Source organism: Danio rerio, chromosome 3 (assembly GCF_052040795.2).
Source record: "Danio rerio strain M-AB ecotype USA chromosome 3, GRCz13ab, whole genome shotgun sequence".
NCBI lineage: Eukaryota > Metazoa > Chordata > Actinopteri > Cypriniformes > Danionidae > Danio > Danio rerio.
Window position 1 is genome coordinate 9,497,501 of NC_141023.1, and position 17,500 is coordinate 9,515,000.

The 17,500-nt window shown below is 37.5% G+C and overlaps 1 protein-coding gene across 2 annotated transcripts in view; it reads right to left on the reverse strand.

The window, feature by feature from the left end:
- LOC141381137 (uncharacterized) overlaps nt 1–17,500 on the reverse strand; it is a 106,498-nt gene that overhangs the window by 81,734 nt on the left and 7,264 nt on the right. Inside the window, exons 3-7 of one of the 2 annotated variants that reach the window (XM_087243953.1) lie at nt 7,953–8,066; nt 3,762–4,019; nt 3,339–3,641; nt 3,058–3,122; nt 2,740–2,858 (exon numbers count right to left, since the gene is read on the reverse strand). In XM_087243953.1, coding sequence (XP_087100079.1) covers nt 2,740–2,759 — 20 coding nt within the window. In that variant the 5' untranslated portion in view covers nt 2,760–2,858; nt 3,058–3,122; nt 3,339–3,641; nt 3,762–4,019; nt 7,953–8,066. The remainder of the gene's footprint in view (nt 1–2,739; nt 2,859–3,057; nt 3,123–3,338; nt 3,642–3,761; nt 4,020–7,952; nt 8,067–17,500) is intronic. The other variant, XM_087243954.1, reaches the window with a different exon arrangement.

Here is a 17,500-nt window from a genome sequence, read left to right on the forward strand (position 1 = left end):
TGGCTTAATGGATGGATGAATGGATGGAAGAATGGATGGAAGAATGGATGGCTGAGTAATGGCTGAATGTATGGCTAGATGGATGGCTGGATGAATAGATGGCTAGATGGCTAAATGGATGGCTAAATGGATGGCTGGATGGACGGCTGGATGGATGGCTTAATAGATGGCTTAATGGATGGATGAATGGATGGATGAATGGATGGCTGAATGGATGGCTGAATGGATGGCTGAGTAATGGCTGAATGGATGGCTGGATGGATGGCTTAATGGATAAATGAATGGATGGATGAATGGATAACTGGATGGATGGCTGAGTAATGGCTGAATGGATGGCTAAATGGATGGCTGGATGGATGGCTGGATGGATGGCTTAATAGATGGCTTAATGGATGGATGGATGAATGGATGGCTGAGTAATGGCTAAATGGATAGCTGGATGGATGGCTGGATGAATGTCTTAATGGATAAATGAATGGATGGATGAATGGATAACTGGATGGATGGCTGAGTAATGGCTGAATGGATGGCTAAATGGATGGCTGGATGGATAGCTGGATGGATGGCTTAATAGATGGCTTAATGGATGGATGAATGGATGGCTGAATGGATGGCTGAGTAATGGCTGAATGGATGGCTGGATGAATGTCTTAATGGATAAATGAATGGATGGATGAATGGATAATTGGATGGATGGCTGAGTAATGGCTGAATGGATGGCTAAATGGATGGCTGGATGGATGGCTTAGTAATGGCTAAATGGATGACTGAAGGATGGCTGGATGGATGGCTGGATAAATGGATGGCTGGCTGGCTGGCTGGCTGGCTGGATGGATGGATGGATGGATGGATGGCTGAATGGATAAATGGATGGCTGGATGGATGGATGGATGGATGGGTGAATGGATAAATGGCTGGCTGGATGGCTGGCTGGATGGATGGATGGCTGGAAAGATGAATGGATGGATGGGTGAAGTGTATATATGTATATATAAATATTTGTAATTTAATTTCAGTCAAACTAAAATAAATACATTATTTCACCAGAAGAGAAATATATATATATACGTGTGTGTATAATTAGTAAAACTGAAGCATATTCTTGCTATGTTAAACATCAATTGGAAAATATATGAAAAAGGGCTAATAACTGTTCAAAGGTTGATTTAATGAGTTAAATTGTTCACTGATATCTATATACAGGTATATGGCTTAGCTGATGTCAAAAATCTCCAGAATTGGTTTTGTAAGGTCATTTAATACTCCATTAAATACCCCTAGAATCAGAAGGTCCATAATTGACCATATTTGGAATGATCGTGAATATTAATGAGCTCTCTCTCTTTCTCCCGTGTATACACACGCGCACACAAGGGATGAGACACAATGCTCAAATGTGCATTAAATACAACGCTTAGCAGTCTAGGTGTGTTTGTTCCCTCAAATTAAAATACATATTCAGCAAATTTCTCAATAAACATAATGAATTAACAAAGGCACAAAAGACTGTATAAAGTATAATATCCCGCATTTTGCATTCTGACTTGTTGAAATAGATGCTTAGTAATGAATTACAAACAACCTGCAGCTGGCTTTCAATTTTGCTGCATCTCCCGTTTTTAATATAGGAGTCCCACACACAGTAAGTTTAATTTAAACTTTGATATTACTGATCTCGAGTCTGTGTTTTGGCTGGTGATGTCCTGATGACTCGGCTGCTTGTCAGGTCTGAATGTCAAATAATGCACATGGCCTAAAGTAGCTACAGTCGAATGCTGAGGGTGTGGCCCATGATGAGTCACACAACAGTCTGCTTTGTGTTTGTGTAATTTACATGAAAACGATGAAACAATGATGACTGAGGCTCACGGTATAGCCATTTCCATATAGCGATCTCTTATTATTCCACTATGACTAGATATAACCAGACTTTCTTTATAGGGCACCTTTAGAGAAAATATATTTTAAAATCAAATTAAAAATTATACTTGCATATATTACTGATACTGTTAGAGAATGATCCCATGATTGATATCCCCGATTTATTTATATCATCGTCTTCATCCATGTATTATTAGTCCTCCAGATTTCCTATGAGCGGAGTTCGAACCAGTTTCATAATAAACTTTCTGTCCTAAATGTGTGTGTGCGTGTGTGTGTGTGTGTTATAATTCAGATGGCTGACATTCTGGCTCTCTGCTTTCATTTCTTTCTAATAAAGTTCAGAGAGTCTGTTTCTGCTCTCTGCTCCACGGCTTTTGTGAACCCTTCACGTAATTAGAGAATCAACCCATGCCAGTCGGCCCTCGGCCCCCAAGGGCCCCTCTGAGAGTCAGACAGACTACCAACACTTTGTTCTTATTAATGCCGCCCTACCCAACACTTGCCTGAAACTTGCACAAATGAAACGGTGGACTGAAGAGAACTAGACTAGACTGAACTAGACTGAATTGGACTAGACTAAACTAAACTGTTTTATGACAAAACAAATATCGTAAAGAGAATCAACCCATGCCAGATGGCCCTCGACCCCAAAGGGCCCCTCCAAGAGTCAGACAGACTGCCAACACTCTTATAAATGCGCCCTATCAAAAAAAAAAGTGACAGGTATATTCGGGTGGACAAATAGGTCCAAAATGTAATAATAATAAAAATAAATAATAATAATAATAATAGTAATGAAAAAAATAAATTACATAAGTTTAATTGACATCTTTTAATGAAAACTTAGCTACTTACTTATCTTCATGCTGCATCATGACTTTTCTTCTGTGGGACACAAAAAGAGATGTTTCGAAGAATGTCCGTGCTGCTCTTTTATATTAAACAAATGCACTCCAAGAGATGAAATCATCAAGCTATATAAACAGAAAGAAAGAAAGAAAGAAAGAAAGAAAGAAAGAAAGAAAGAAGCACAATGAAAATGTTGAATGAAAAATCTAAACAGCTTTATTTCAAGTCCACTGAAGTCATATTATAATTCTCCAGCAATTTATGTAAGTTTTATGTAACGTTGTGGTAAAAATAAAGCATATTCAAAGAAGCTTTTATACTCACCGCCTCCTTTCCTTCTCATTATCCTTTTCTTTATAACATGTAACCATTTTCGATCGGGCTTTAAACTGTAGAGTGAACATATGGTAAAAACATGAGCTTAATTGTTGAGGAAACTCTGCATGCTCTGTTATGTAATCACCCCATCAAAGACTTGTAAAACTGCTGCCTATGTTTATACCATTTTTTTGCCACATTGTCTGTCTCTGCATATTTTACCAAGTCTTCAAATGTTGGCTCTAGTCTCTGAAGGTGAATCTACCATGGGCAAAAACTAGTCATACCTGCCAACATCTGGGTAATGAAATCTGGGAGACCGGGGGAGGAGGGGTGGAGATGGAGAGATCTCAGACTGGTTTCTTGAACATGACAATGAGTTCACTATACTCAAATGGCCTCCACAGCCACCAGATCTCAATCCAATAGAGCACCTTTGGGATGTGCTGGAACGGGAGATTCGCATCATGGATGTGCAGCCGACAAATCTGCAGCAACTGCGTGATGCTATCATGTCAATATGGAGTAAAATCTCTGAGGACTATTTCCAGTAGCTTGTTAAATCTAGGCCACGAAGGATTAAGGCAGTTCTGAAAGCAAAAGGGGGTCCAACTCAGTACTAATAAGGTGTACCTAATAAAGTGGCCGGTCAGGGTCATATACTTTTCTAAGAGTCATGTAATAGATTCACATTCAAATGAAGTACATACCCGAGAAGCAGGTGATTTTGGACGTCGCCCCAGATCCCAACACACTGATCCTCTTCTACACCTGTGCTCGCTGTGTTTGGACACTCTTGTTAACAGCGGCTCTCAGGTCAGTGTTGTGGATCTGATTGTAGATCAGTTCTGCTGCAGTGTTTAGCACAGTCAGAGCCTGGAGCCATGTACAATGACCCTGAATCCTAAATAGGACACACTAAGCCTGCGTTGCTTGCTTTCTCTCCGGTCTTCAGCCTGGTGGAGTACCTGAAGACATCAGACACACACACACACACACACACACACACACACTCATGCATCAAACTTGCCCTTTACCCACTTTCACGGAGATATGTGCAGATGCTTGCAATTAAGCATAAAAAGCAAAGTGCAAAATGCTTGCAATTATTGTTTATTCAGAATATACAACATTTATAAGCTACACTGAACAGTTTGCAATTTTCACTTAGAAATTGATAGGAAATGTTATTAACCAGACAAGAATTAACACATTATTGTATGAGAAATCAGACAATTATTCTAAAATTACTGTATTTTAAAGAAAATATCATATATATATATATATATATATATATATATATATATATATATATATATATATATATATATGTAACATGTATTATATTTATATATATGATTTAATATATAAATAATAATAATATAATATTATATTTTTTGTTTTTTTTTACTATATATTTTCTGTCAAATACAGTAACTTTGGAATAATTGTGCTTCGAAATAAACACTAGCACTGCTTATTTTGCCATTTACTGTGTATTATATAAAAAAGAACTATTAAAAAAAGGTCACACTTTATTTTGATGGTCTGTTTGTTGAATTTAAGTTATATTGCATCTACATGCCAACTCAATCTCATGAGATTATAAGTAGACTGTTAGGTTAGAGTTAGTGTAAGTTGACATGTACTTGCAAAGTTTCTTGTAGTCAGTTAATTGTCTGTTGAAGGAGCAGTATCAGCAGATATTAGGCAGACAGTCTACTAATACTCAAATGGACCATCAAAATAAAGTGCTAAAGATACATTTACAAAACAATATGAAGTAAAAATACTATTTCAGCTTTTTCTACTTAAAAACTAAGGTTGTTCTTGCTGCAACTTTGTAATTATTTGTAGATTTGACCAGCAAATTCTGATTGTAAATTCAACAACAACAAAATAGAATTTATAGTTCAAATGACCTCAGTTTGTTTCCTATTTAAACCAGCAGTCAGAAATTTTTAAATCAGGTTAATGCTCGTTTTTTACTATATAATTTAGTTTTTTTTTAAATACTTTTTAAATATTGTTTTACATTATTATATAATTTATTGATACTATTACTTCTACATGTTAATATTGTTTAATTTTTTATTTATTTATACAGTTAAAATCTGAATTATTAGCCCCCCCATTTGAATTAGTTTGTCATTCATTTTCTTGTCGGCTTAGTCCCTTTATTAATCTGGGGTCGCCACAGCGGAATGAACCGCCAACTTATCCAGCAGATGCCCTTCCAGCCGCAACCCATCTCTGGGAAACATTCACACACACATTCACACACACACACTCATACTTTACAGACAATTTAGCCCACCCAATTCACCTGTACCGCATGTGTTTGGACTGTGGGGGAAAGCGGAGCACCCGGAGGAAACCCACGCGAACACAGGGAGAACATGCAAACTCCGCACATAAACGGCAACTGAGCTGAGGCTCGAACCAGTGACCTTCTTGCTGTGAGGTGGCAGCACTACCTACTGCGCCACTGCTTTGCCTTTGAATTCGTTTTTCTTTTTAAAATATTTTCCAAATGATGTTTAACAGAAAAATAAAATTTTCACAGTATCTCTAATAATATTTTTTCTTCTGGAAAAGTCTTATTTGTTTTATTTCGGCTAGAGTAAAAGCAGTTTTTAATTTTTTAAAAACATTTTAAGGTCAAAATTGTTAGCCTCTTTAAGCTATTTTTTTTCGACTGTCTACAGAACAAACCATCATTATACAATAACTTGCCTAATTACCCTAACCTGCCAAGTTAACCTAGTTAGGGCTTTAATTGTCCCTTTAAGCTTTATAGAAATGTCTTGAAAAATATCTAGTAAAATATTATTTACTGTCATTATGGCAAAGATAAAATAAATCAGTCATTAGAAATGAGTTATTAAAACTATTATGTTTAGAAATCTGGCGCATGGTGGCACAGTGGGTAGCGCTGTCGCCACACAGCAAGGTGGTCGCTGTTTCCAGCCTCAGCTGGGTCAGTTGGCATTTCTGTGCGGAGTTTGCATCTTCACCCTGTGTTCGAGTGGGTTTCCTCCGGGTGCTCCGGTTTCCCCTACAGTCCAAAGACATGTGCTATAGTTGTCAAAAGTCTTGTCTTGATCCCAGTTGTGAAAGCAAGAAATAATAACTCAATTTCTAGTTGATCATTTGGAAAAGTGGCAGAAGGTCGATTTTTCAGATGAATCATCTGTTGAACTGCATCCCAATCATCACTAATACTGCAGAAGACCTACTGGAACCCTCATGGACACAAGATGCTCATAGAAATCAGTCAAGTTTGGTGAAGGAAAAATCATGGTTTGGGGTTACATTCAGTATGTGAAAGAGATCTGCAGAGTGGATGGCAACATCAACAGCCTGAGGTATCAAGACATTTGTGCTGCCCATTACATTACAAACCACAGGAGAGGGCAAATTCTCCAGCAGGATAGTGCTCCTGATCATACTTCAGCCTCCACATCAAAGATCCTGACAGCAAAGAAGGTCAAGGTGATCCAGGATTGGCCAGCCCAGTCACCAGATATGCACATTATTGAGCATCTCTGGGGTATGATGAAGGAGGAATCCAAAGAATCTTGATGAACTCTGGGAGTCCTGCATGACTTTATTAATAAGTGATTTGAGTCATTGCAGAGATTTATAGATGCAGACCTCCAAGCTCATGATGGAGTCAGACACAATATTAACTCTTTTTCCACTGCAGCATGACTTTATATTCTATACTAGACATTATTTCTGTTAAGTGACAAGACTTTTGTCTAAGCAAAGTCAGACGTTACTGTCCTAATCAAATAATTACAAATCAAGGCATGATCATATTTTATTTTGGTAAAATAAGCGTAATCTAGAGGCCTTTGCCATTCAAATAAGCCACTTCTGACACCAAATGATCAACTAGAAGTCAAGTTTTTTATTGTTCCTACAATATGGATAGGCAACAAGACTTTTGTCAGGTAGTGTGTGGGGGTATAAATTATAAACTCCAGTAATATGCATCATCATTGTCAGTTCGACATCTGAGAAAGATGCAAGCAAATAACTGATGTCAAGTTAAACATTTAAGTCTAACTAGTCTACCCTTAATAATTAACACTGCAACAATAGAACAAAGAATAACAAGAAGATTAAATGAAGATGTAAAAGCCAAAGCTGTCAGGAAATATGCGTCCATAGACTTTGAACGAAACAGAATGCTCTCATTTAACATATCAGCATGAATCTGCATGTCATTACATATTCATAACCCTCCCATTTCGCAGATGCTACCCGGATTCAGTACGTGATCCACCAGATTCGGCACATCCTCTGATGAAAGACAGAAATAAATGAGTGAAAGGTGATGCGGCTGGAAGGAAGGAAATTACCTCAATCACACAAATCACACACAAACACAAACAAGTGCTTTATCAAAGAGCTGCGGGGGGAACAGCACAGGTAATTACTGAAGAACACAAAACACTGATGATCTGATTGGCTATCGATTGTGTGTGCGTGAGTGTGTGTGTGTGTGTTCACCTCCAGGTGGTTCGCTTCCATCCACAGGGATCAAGGACAGGGAAGCAGAAGGAAACACTGGGATTATGTTAGTGTTGCTGGCCTGTTGTACTTCAATCTGTACTAGAAACATTTAAAAATAAAAAGTCCCTATAGTGTCTGCCGACTGTTGCTGGTTCACAGAACTGTGCTTCATTTCACGCAAGTGATTCATCTATTGATTTTATGATCAAATCTACAAGTTAAAAGAGCTGCGAGGCGGCCAAATGCGATTTCCAACCAGTATAATTATGTTCATTAGGAGTAATGAACCTGCTGCTTCCCAGTGGGTTTAAATAGAGTGTGACTGATGTTTGCTGGTATTTGAACAAAGGTTTTGTTTGTGTGTGTGCGTCACTGACTTTAACAGATCATCATGTGACGAGTCTTTCCTTCAGGCTTTCTCTTGACAGATGCGCCAATAAGATGCTGTCAGCTTGAGGGAAATGTCAGTCCAAGCCTTTATGATGTTTGTTCTGTTGTGGGACACAAAATGAGAGATGTTTAGCCGAATGTTCAGGCTGCAGGTAGTTGATTCAGTGACGGTGGTTGTGTTTCTGTTATGCTTCAACATGCGCAAATTGAAATGATGTAGTCTAATGGAAAGTATTAATTTCATAAAAAGACAATATTTTGCAAAAATGTATATACCGTGTATTTATATATTTTTATATTATTATGACGTGCAATCAATAAAAAATAAGTAGTGAATTAACAGAAACTCACCTAGTGATTTATTAACGGATAGACAAATTTCTTTTAAGGAACACTATGCAACGTTCTCTCCAACTCCCCCTTGTGGTTGATAAAAGCAGTTGCCTGTATTTTTATATGTATAACATTGGTTGTCATTTCGCATTCTTTTTTTAATTATTATTATTATTCACACTTAGATAATATCCCAAAACAACTTTAGAAAACTCGCCTAGTGATTTGTTAGTGGGAAGGCAAGTTTTTGTTTTAACTAAACTAATAGTTTAGATTAAATACTACTAATAAAGCAACACTATGCTAATTTCTCTCGCAACTCCCCTTTGTGGCTGATAAGTGCAATTGCCTGTTACTAACAGCACAGACCGCACTCTTCCGTTATTATTTTTGGATTGCCTAAATAATAAAAGGGCGAATTTTATTTGCATAACACTGGAAACGTCATTTCGCAATAGTTATTTTTATTGACACTTACAAAATATCATAAAATATTTGCGCAAATTTGCAACAGAAACTCACCTAGTGATTTTTTACAGGGAAGGCAATTTTTTTTTATTATTTTATTATTTTTTTTAACTAAACTGATCGTTCTGATAAAATGCTAGCATTAAAGCAACACTACGCAACTTTCACCTATAGCTCCCCCTTGTGATTGATAAGTACAGTTGCCTTTGACCAACAAAACAGATTGCATCATTATTTTGGATTGACTAATCATGATAGCATGAGTTTTATTTGCATAACCTTGCTTTGACATCAGTGCAACGACGGGGATGACACTGACAACAGAAGGTCGGATGCAAATGCAGGTTTAATCGTAGTCAGGCAAGCTGACAGGTCGATACAGGTGTAAACAGGTATATTGAGACAGTCCAGAATCGTAGTCATATAACTGGCGGGAGGTCGTGAGGCAGGCGGCAGACTAAGACAAAACAACACTAACAAGGCTAAGGTCAATAAACAGGATAACAAGACAAGGAAAACGCGTTGTAGTGTTACTAGTGACAGATAACGAGACTCGGCAAACTGAAAGCGTGAATGAGTGGCTTATGTAGTGAATGCAATCAGTCTCTGATAGTCCACAGGTGTTGCGAGTGAAATCAACCTAGATGAGTGAGCATGGGTGTAGGCGAAGTGCATGTCTGAATATGTAGTCCAGGAAAAGGCGTAAGTGTAGTCCATGGTCTGTTATGAGTGAGAACCAGTGATCTAGTAAATAATACGTTTATTATTATTATTATTATTATTATTATTATTATTATTATTATATTATTATTATTATTATTGACACATTTCCTATGGAAGATTTCCTAGTGATTTGTTATTGAAAAAAAGACAAGTTTATTTTTAACAAAACTGATTATACTCATTAAATATTAGTATTAAAGCAGCACTATGCAACTTTCTTATGGCTCCCCTTGAGGTTGATAAGTGCAGTTGCCTGTTACCAACAAAGCATATCACTCTCATCCACCATTAGTTTTGTATTGAATATTCGTAATAGGGTGAGTTTTATTTGCATAACATTGGTTGACATTGAAAACATCATTTTTGTGACATTTTTTTATGACACAAAAATATATTTACAAAAATGTGTGCAAATTTGTAACGGAAACTCGCCTAGTGATTTGTTATTGGGAAAGCAAGTTTTTTTTTTCTCTAAATTGACTGTTCTAATTAAATACTAAAATTAAAGAAACACACTGCAACTTTCTCTCATGGCTCCACCTTGTGGTTGATAAGTGCAATTGCTTGTTACCAACAAAGCAGATCGCACTCTTCTGCCATTATTTTTGAATTGACTAATCATGAGGATGAGTTTTATTTGCATAACACATTGTTTGATATTGAAAACTGTATTTTGTGAGCATTTATATTACTTAAAAAATAGAAAAAATACATGCAATTTTACAATGGAATTTTTCGAAGTGATTTGTTGTTAAGAAGACTAGTTTTTTAACTAAACTGATCATTCTGATTGAATACAAACATTAAAGCAGCACTATGCAACTTTCTCTCATGGCTCCCCCTTGTGGTTGATAAGTGCAGTTGCCTGTTACCATTAAAGGAGATTACACTTTTTTGCCATTATTGTTGATTGACTAATTGTGATAGGGTGAGTTTTATTTGCATAACATTGGTTGACATTGGAAACGTCATTTTGCAATAGTTTTTTTTTATTACTGACATTTTGAAAATACTGCAAATAATTAAAAATTTGCAACCGATTTGTTATTGATAATTTTGATTAAAAACTGATAATAAAGCAACACTATGCAACTTTATCTCATGGCTCCACCTTGTGGCTGATAAGTGCAATTGCCTTTTACCAACAAAGTAGATTGCACTCTTCTGCTATTAATTTTGGATTGACTAATCATGAGGATGAGTTTTATTTGCACAATCGTTGACATCAGAAACGCTACCATTTCGCAATCGTTTTTATTATTATTGACTCTTGGAAAACATTGCAAAAAAATTTCACAAATTTGCAATGGGATTCATCCAAATGATTTGTTTTTAAGAAGACAATTATTTACCTAACTGATCACTCTGATTAAATAGTAGTATTAAAGCAACACTATAAAATTTTCTCTCACGGCTCCCCTTGTGGCTGATTAAATAGTAGTATTAAAGCATTTTTTTTTTTCTTACAGCTCCCATTTGTGCTTGATAAGTGCAATTGCCTGTTACCAACAAATCAGATTGCACTCTTCCTCCATGATTTTTAATTGGCTAATCGTGATAGAATAAGTTTTATTAGCATAATCATTGACATCAGAAATGCTGTCATATCGCAATCATTTTATAATCATCATCATCATTTTTACTATTATTAATATTGCCACTTAGAAAATATTGCAAAATGTTTTTGCAAATTTGCAATTGAAACTTTCCTAGTGATTAGTTATTTGAAAGACAGATTTTTTTTAACTAAACTAATCATTCCGATTAAATACTAGTATTAAAGCAACACTATGGAACTTTCTCTCCGACTACCCCTTGTGGTTGATAAGTGCAATTGCCTGTTATAAACAAAGCCTATCGCACTCTTCCGCTGCAAAAAGATGCAATTGTGATTTCAGGAAACAGAAGGCAGATACAGTAGCCGCAGCAGCAGAATTCATCTAGTTAAAAGTTAGTCTACCACTGAAATTAAGTAATAAAAGGCTTGATAAATTTGACAAAACTTAAGACATTTTCTCAGTCATACTTTGCACACCCACAATGGAATCTGATTGGTCTGCACAGCTGAATATTCCTTATCAAATATGCTCTGGTTGGCTGACTATCCATTGTCACTCATTTATTCATTTAAATGTACTAATATTTTTTTTTATTTAACTGTAGTAATACATAGTGTCATTGTTAAATAAATAATATTTAATTTGTATTTTATACATTTTTCTAACAAACAACTGATGTGTTTTATTTGCATAATATTTTACTGTAATTGCATCAAATTCATTCATTGTGTTTTCACTTCAATAAATAAACAAGAGCTTTTGCTTTCTAGTAGCTTAATAGACTTGAAATTTACATCCAAGATTATAATTATAAAGTAATCATTTATTAATTTATTTATTTAGCAAATTTACACAGGATTTATTTCACAACGTAATCCATTTTTTAACATTTTATATTTATTTGTTTTATAACATAAACAAAAACTGAATATATAGCATTGGTAAAAGAAAATGGAGTAAAAAGGGAATAAATCAATTCAAGTCTTTACTACATTTGCGTTCAGAGGCAGTTGTTTTTATCCTCAGAGTGAAAAACCAAACCCTACACACACTGTTTTAGCAGCAGCACTTCAGACGCTGATTGATTATGTTGACTGTGATTGTATGTGTGTGCGAATCCATTTAAATCTGTTGTTGTGGCAGAGATAAACAAAAAGAAGATAATGAGTAGTTTTTTTCCCTCTTGAGCGGAGAATGTTGGAAAGGGTCCTACACAGCCTCATGAATTATTCACAAGTCATAAAGTCGCAAGCACAAACCCCGCCCTCAGGCAGAATTGAAACTCAAGTGCTAAGTGATCGTGATTGGACAGTAAATCAACTGACATCGCCACTGGTTTGACACTCACACATAGATACTATGTCAGCCATTTGTTAGAAAATAATAAACTAAACAATATATTTTGCTACTACTATACTTGAATTAAAAAAATAAATAAATAAAAATAATAAACTAAATCCACTCACAGCAAGACCCTCTAAACCACCAAGATCATGATAGCAACACAGTAGCAAACACCAACACCACCATAACACTCTAGAGACCACTGAAACCACTATTGCAAATAACATGACCATTCTAGCAACACCCTATCAACCACCAAAATCGCTATCATAAGCACCAGGCCCCCGTAGCAAATTCACTCCAGCAAAACCTTAAAAACCACAAGGATCACCCTATTAAACATGAGAAACACCACAGCAGCAACCTAGAAACCACCAATCACCTTCTCAAACTAAGAGAAATAATATAAAAAACATATATCTCAAATATAATAGCAACAACCAAAAAATTGCCAACATCACTCAACCCCTAAGAATACCATAGCAAAACTGAAGAAACTACTAGGAATGCAATATCAAACACCTGGATTATCCAAAAAATAAATGCTGAAGCAAAACCATAGAAATCACAAGGTTTGCAAAATCAGACACAAGGATCTCAACCAAACACCAAGAAAGCCATAATAACACCATAGAAAAAGCCAAAATCACCATTTACAACATACAAACCACTAAGATCAACCTATTAGACTCCATGGCAACACTCTGAAAACCATAAACATGACCCAAACACCAAGACAAGATAGACACAACCTTGCAACCACCATTATCCAATATCAAGAAACTGAATCACCCCATCAAACACCAAGATCCAACACCAGGTTAACCCTATTTAACAACAAGAACAAAATAGTTAACACCCTATAAACCATCAAGATCACCGCATAAAAAAACATAATAGCAACACTCTAGAAATCATTAAGGATCACTCCATCAAGAACACCATGGCAACACCCTAGAAACAACCATGATCATAATATCAAACATCAAAAACACCATAGCAACACCCTAGAAACCACCAAGACTACCCATTTAAACACCAAGGAGACTATAAAAACACCACAGAAACAATCAAGTTCACCCACTCAAACACACGGAACACCATAGCAACACTCTACAAACCATCAAGGCCACTAATTTAAGAACACCATGGCAACACCCTAGAAACCCCCATGATCACAATCTAATAGACCATAGCAACACCCTAGAAATCAAACACCAAGAAAACCATAAAAAACACGAAGAAAACCATAAAAAAAAAACCTAGAAACGACCCCGATCTCAATATCAAATACAGGATCACCAAATCAGGATACCATAGCAGCAATATAGAAACCACAAAGATCATACTCTTACATCCAATTGCAACACCCGAGAAACCAGGAGCATTCTATTAAAAAAAGCACCATAGACACATCCTAGAAACTACCAGGTTCACCCCCTCAAAAATACCATAGCAACATCCCAGATACCATCACGACCACTCATTCAAGAACACCATGGCAACACCCTAAACCCCCACATGATTACAATCTATAAGACCATACCATAGAAACACCCCAGAAACTACCAGGATATCACAGCAACACCCTAAAAACAATGAAGATCAACAACTTAAAAAACAAAAACACCATAGCAACACCCTAGAAACTATCAAGGCCACTCATTTAGGAACACTATGGCAAAACCCTAGAAACCCTCATGATCACGATCTAAAAGACCACAGAAACACCGTAGAAACTACCAGGAGACCACAGCAACACCCTAAAAACAGTGAAGATCAACTACTTAAAAACCAAAAACACCATAGCAACACCCCAGAAACCCCCAAAAACACAATATCAACCACCAAAACACCATAGCAACACTCTAAAAACCATCAAGGCCACTCATTTCAGAACACTACAGCGAACACCCTAGAAACCCTCATGATCACAATCTAAAAGACCATAGAAACACCCTAGAAAGTAGGACCACCAACTCCAACCCCAAAAACACCATAGCAACACCCAAGAAACTATCAAGGCCACTCAGTCAAGAACACCATGGCAACACCCTGGAAATCACCAAGACTACCCATTCAAATACCAAGACCATAGAAACACCAAAGAAACCACCGAGTTCACCCACTCAAACACACAGAACATCATAGCAACACCCTAGAAACCACCAAAACCACCCTAGCAACACAGTAGCAAACACCAAGCCCATTGCAACACCCTAAACCACATACCTAACCCTATAGGAACATTGTAGCAATCAATAGAAAAAACCTAACAACACCATAGCAACACCCTAGAAATCATCAAGGCCACTCATTTAGGAGCACTATGGCAAAACCCTAGAAACCCTCATGATCACAATCTAAAAGACCACAGAAACACCCTAGAAACTACCAAGATATCACAGCAACAACCTAAAAATAATGAAGATCAACTACTTAAAAACCAAAAACACCATAGCAATACCCTAGAAACCCCCAAAAACACAAAATCAAACACCAAAAACACTGTAGCAACACTCTAGAAACCATCAAGGCCACTCATTTCAGAACACTACGGCAACAACCTAGAAACCTCATGATCACAATCTAAAAGATCACAGAAACACCCTAGAAAGTAGGACCACCAACTCTAACCCCAGAAACACCATAGCAACACCCAAAAAACTATCAAGGCCACTCAGTCAAGAACCCCATGGCAACACCCAGGAAATCACCAAGACTACCCATTCAAATACCAAGACCATAGAAACACCAAAGAAACCACCGAGTTGACCTTCTCAAACACACAGAACATCATAGCAACACCCTAGAAACCACCAAAACCACCCTAGCAACACAGTAGCAAACACCAAGCCCATTGCAACACCCTAAACCACATAGCTAACCCTATAGGAACATTATAACAAGCAATAGAAAAAACCCAACAACACCATAGCAACACCCTAGAAATCATCAAGGCCACTCATTTAGGAGCACTATGGCAAAACCCTAGAAACCCTCATGATCACAATCTAAAAGACCACAGAAACACCCTAGAAACTACCAGGATACCACAGCAACAACCTAAAAACAATGAAGATCAACTGCTTAAAAACCAAAAACACCATAGCAACATCTTAGAAACCACCAAAACCACCCTAGCAACACAGTAGCAAACACCAAGCCCATTGCAACACCCTAAACCACATAGCTAACCCTATAGGAACATTGTAGCAAGCAATAGAAAAAACCCAACAACACCATAGCAACAACTTAGAAATCACGGCAACCACCATCAACACTGTAGCTCAATAGAAAAAAATGCCCTAGACAAAAACACTCATATTTCTAGATGTAATTCCTAGAATGTCCTTTCACAGTACAATAAAACATCCACTGTGCGCAAACCCATTCGAATTGAAATGTAATTAAATTTCAGCTCATCTGTATGGCTATACATCCCATAAAAGGACACCTGAGTGAGGCTTTTATGTTCCTAATTAAAGGTCTGGAACAGCTTTACATCCAACAATGACTGAACTCTACAGGACCGCCGCAGAATTAATTACCTCTCCGTATGAAAGGAAAAAAGAAAAGGTCCATCGTGGTCAGCGAAGCATGGATTATCTATCTGATGCTCATCCTCCAATCAATTACTGAGAGTCACTGATTGACCAGCTCGCTGATCATTAGTGGACAACACACGGAGCTCAACAGCACTTATCGAGAGTAGGATGGAAGTGAACACTAAATGCAGAACGGTCGCTGTAGTGCGCAGCTTAATCAGACAACAAGACGCTTCTTTAGGAAAATGTCAGAAGCAGATGGCAGGAAAACAATTTAGCCTTCAGAATGGAAATCCACGAGATGTAATAAGGCTGTCCAAATACAGAGCTGAAACGCTCATAGAAACGCCACGCACAGATTTTTGTGTATTTTTTAAGTCTTTTGCTTTTGTTTTGATGTGGTGTGTATGTACTGTATTTGACCCCCCTAATAGGGATGGGGGATATGGACTTAAAATAGTCTCATAATATTTTTGTATACACTTTCAGCCACTTTATAAGGCACACCTGTCCAACTGCACGTTAACACAAATGACTTTTCAGCCAATTACAGCCTGGGAGGGTGACAGAAAGGCAGCAGTAACTTACAGTAAATAACCACTTATTACCAAACTATGCTATGCAGAAGAGCATCTCTAAACACACAACATGTCAAACCTTGAGGCAGATGGGCTACAGCAGCAGAAGACCACACCAGGTGGCACCCCTGTCTGCTAAAAACAGGAAACTGAGGCTACAATTCACACAGGCTCACTGAAATTGAACAATAGAAGATTGGAGAAATGTTGCCTGGTCTGATGAGTCTCTATTTCTGCTGCGACATACGAATGGTAGGGTCAAAATGGTTGGGGGTTCCCACTCCACCACCAGTGTGCAGCATCCACAGGGTGGAGAGACAGTGATAGAGCCAATTCGATAGATGGGGATGATTGGGAGGCCATGATGACTAAGGGCCGTCAGAGGGAATTTGGCCAGTACACCGGGGTCACACTCTTTACGGGAAGTCCCATGGGATTTTTAATGACCACAGAGAGTCAGGACCTCAGTTTAACGTCTCATCAGAAAGACAGTGCTCACTGACAATATAGTGTCCCCTTCACTATACTGGGGCATTAGGACTCAGTTGAGGCCCCTGGTGGCCTCACTAACATCACTTCTAACACAAACCTAGTCCTAGTCCTGACCAGGCTAGGCCCTGCTTAGCTTCAGGGAGCAGCCAGTCTTACTATACAATATACAAAAGTGTACAAACAGATGTGCTGAAGCAGGTAAAAAAACGTTGAGGGTACGTTGAAAGTTTTTCTCGTGTCATTCATAGCGGACACTAGAGGGCGCTCATGCAAGCATAATCTTTATGTATGCATTACTGATAAGAGGGAGGGATCCTCTGAGGGAGGATCATTTGAGCTTTACTGGTGATCCTAATGGCTGTCGCTCAAGAAAATCGCTCTTCACTTGTGTAGTGCCTAGACCATATATGACTGGTACTGTAAGAATTAGCTCCTAAGTTCAAATTATTTCAGAAGATTCGAACGACTGGTTCACTGGTTCACAATAGGT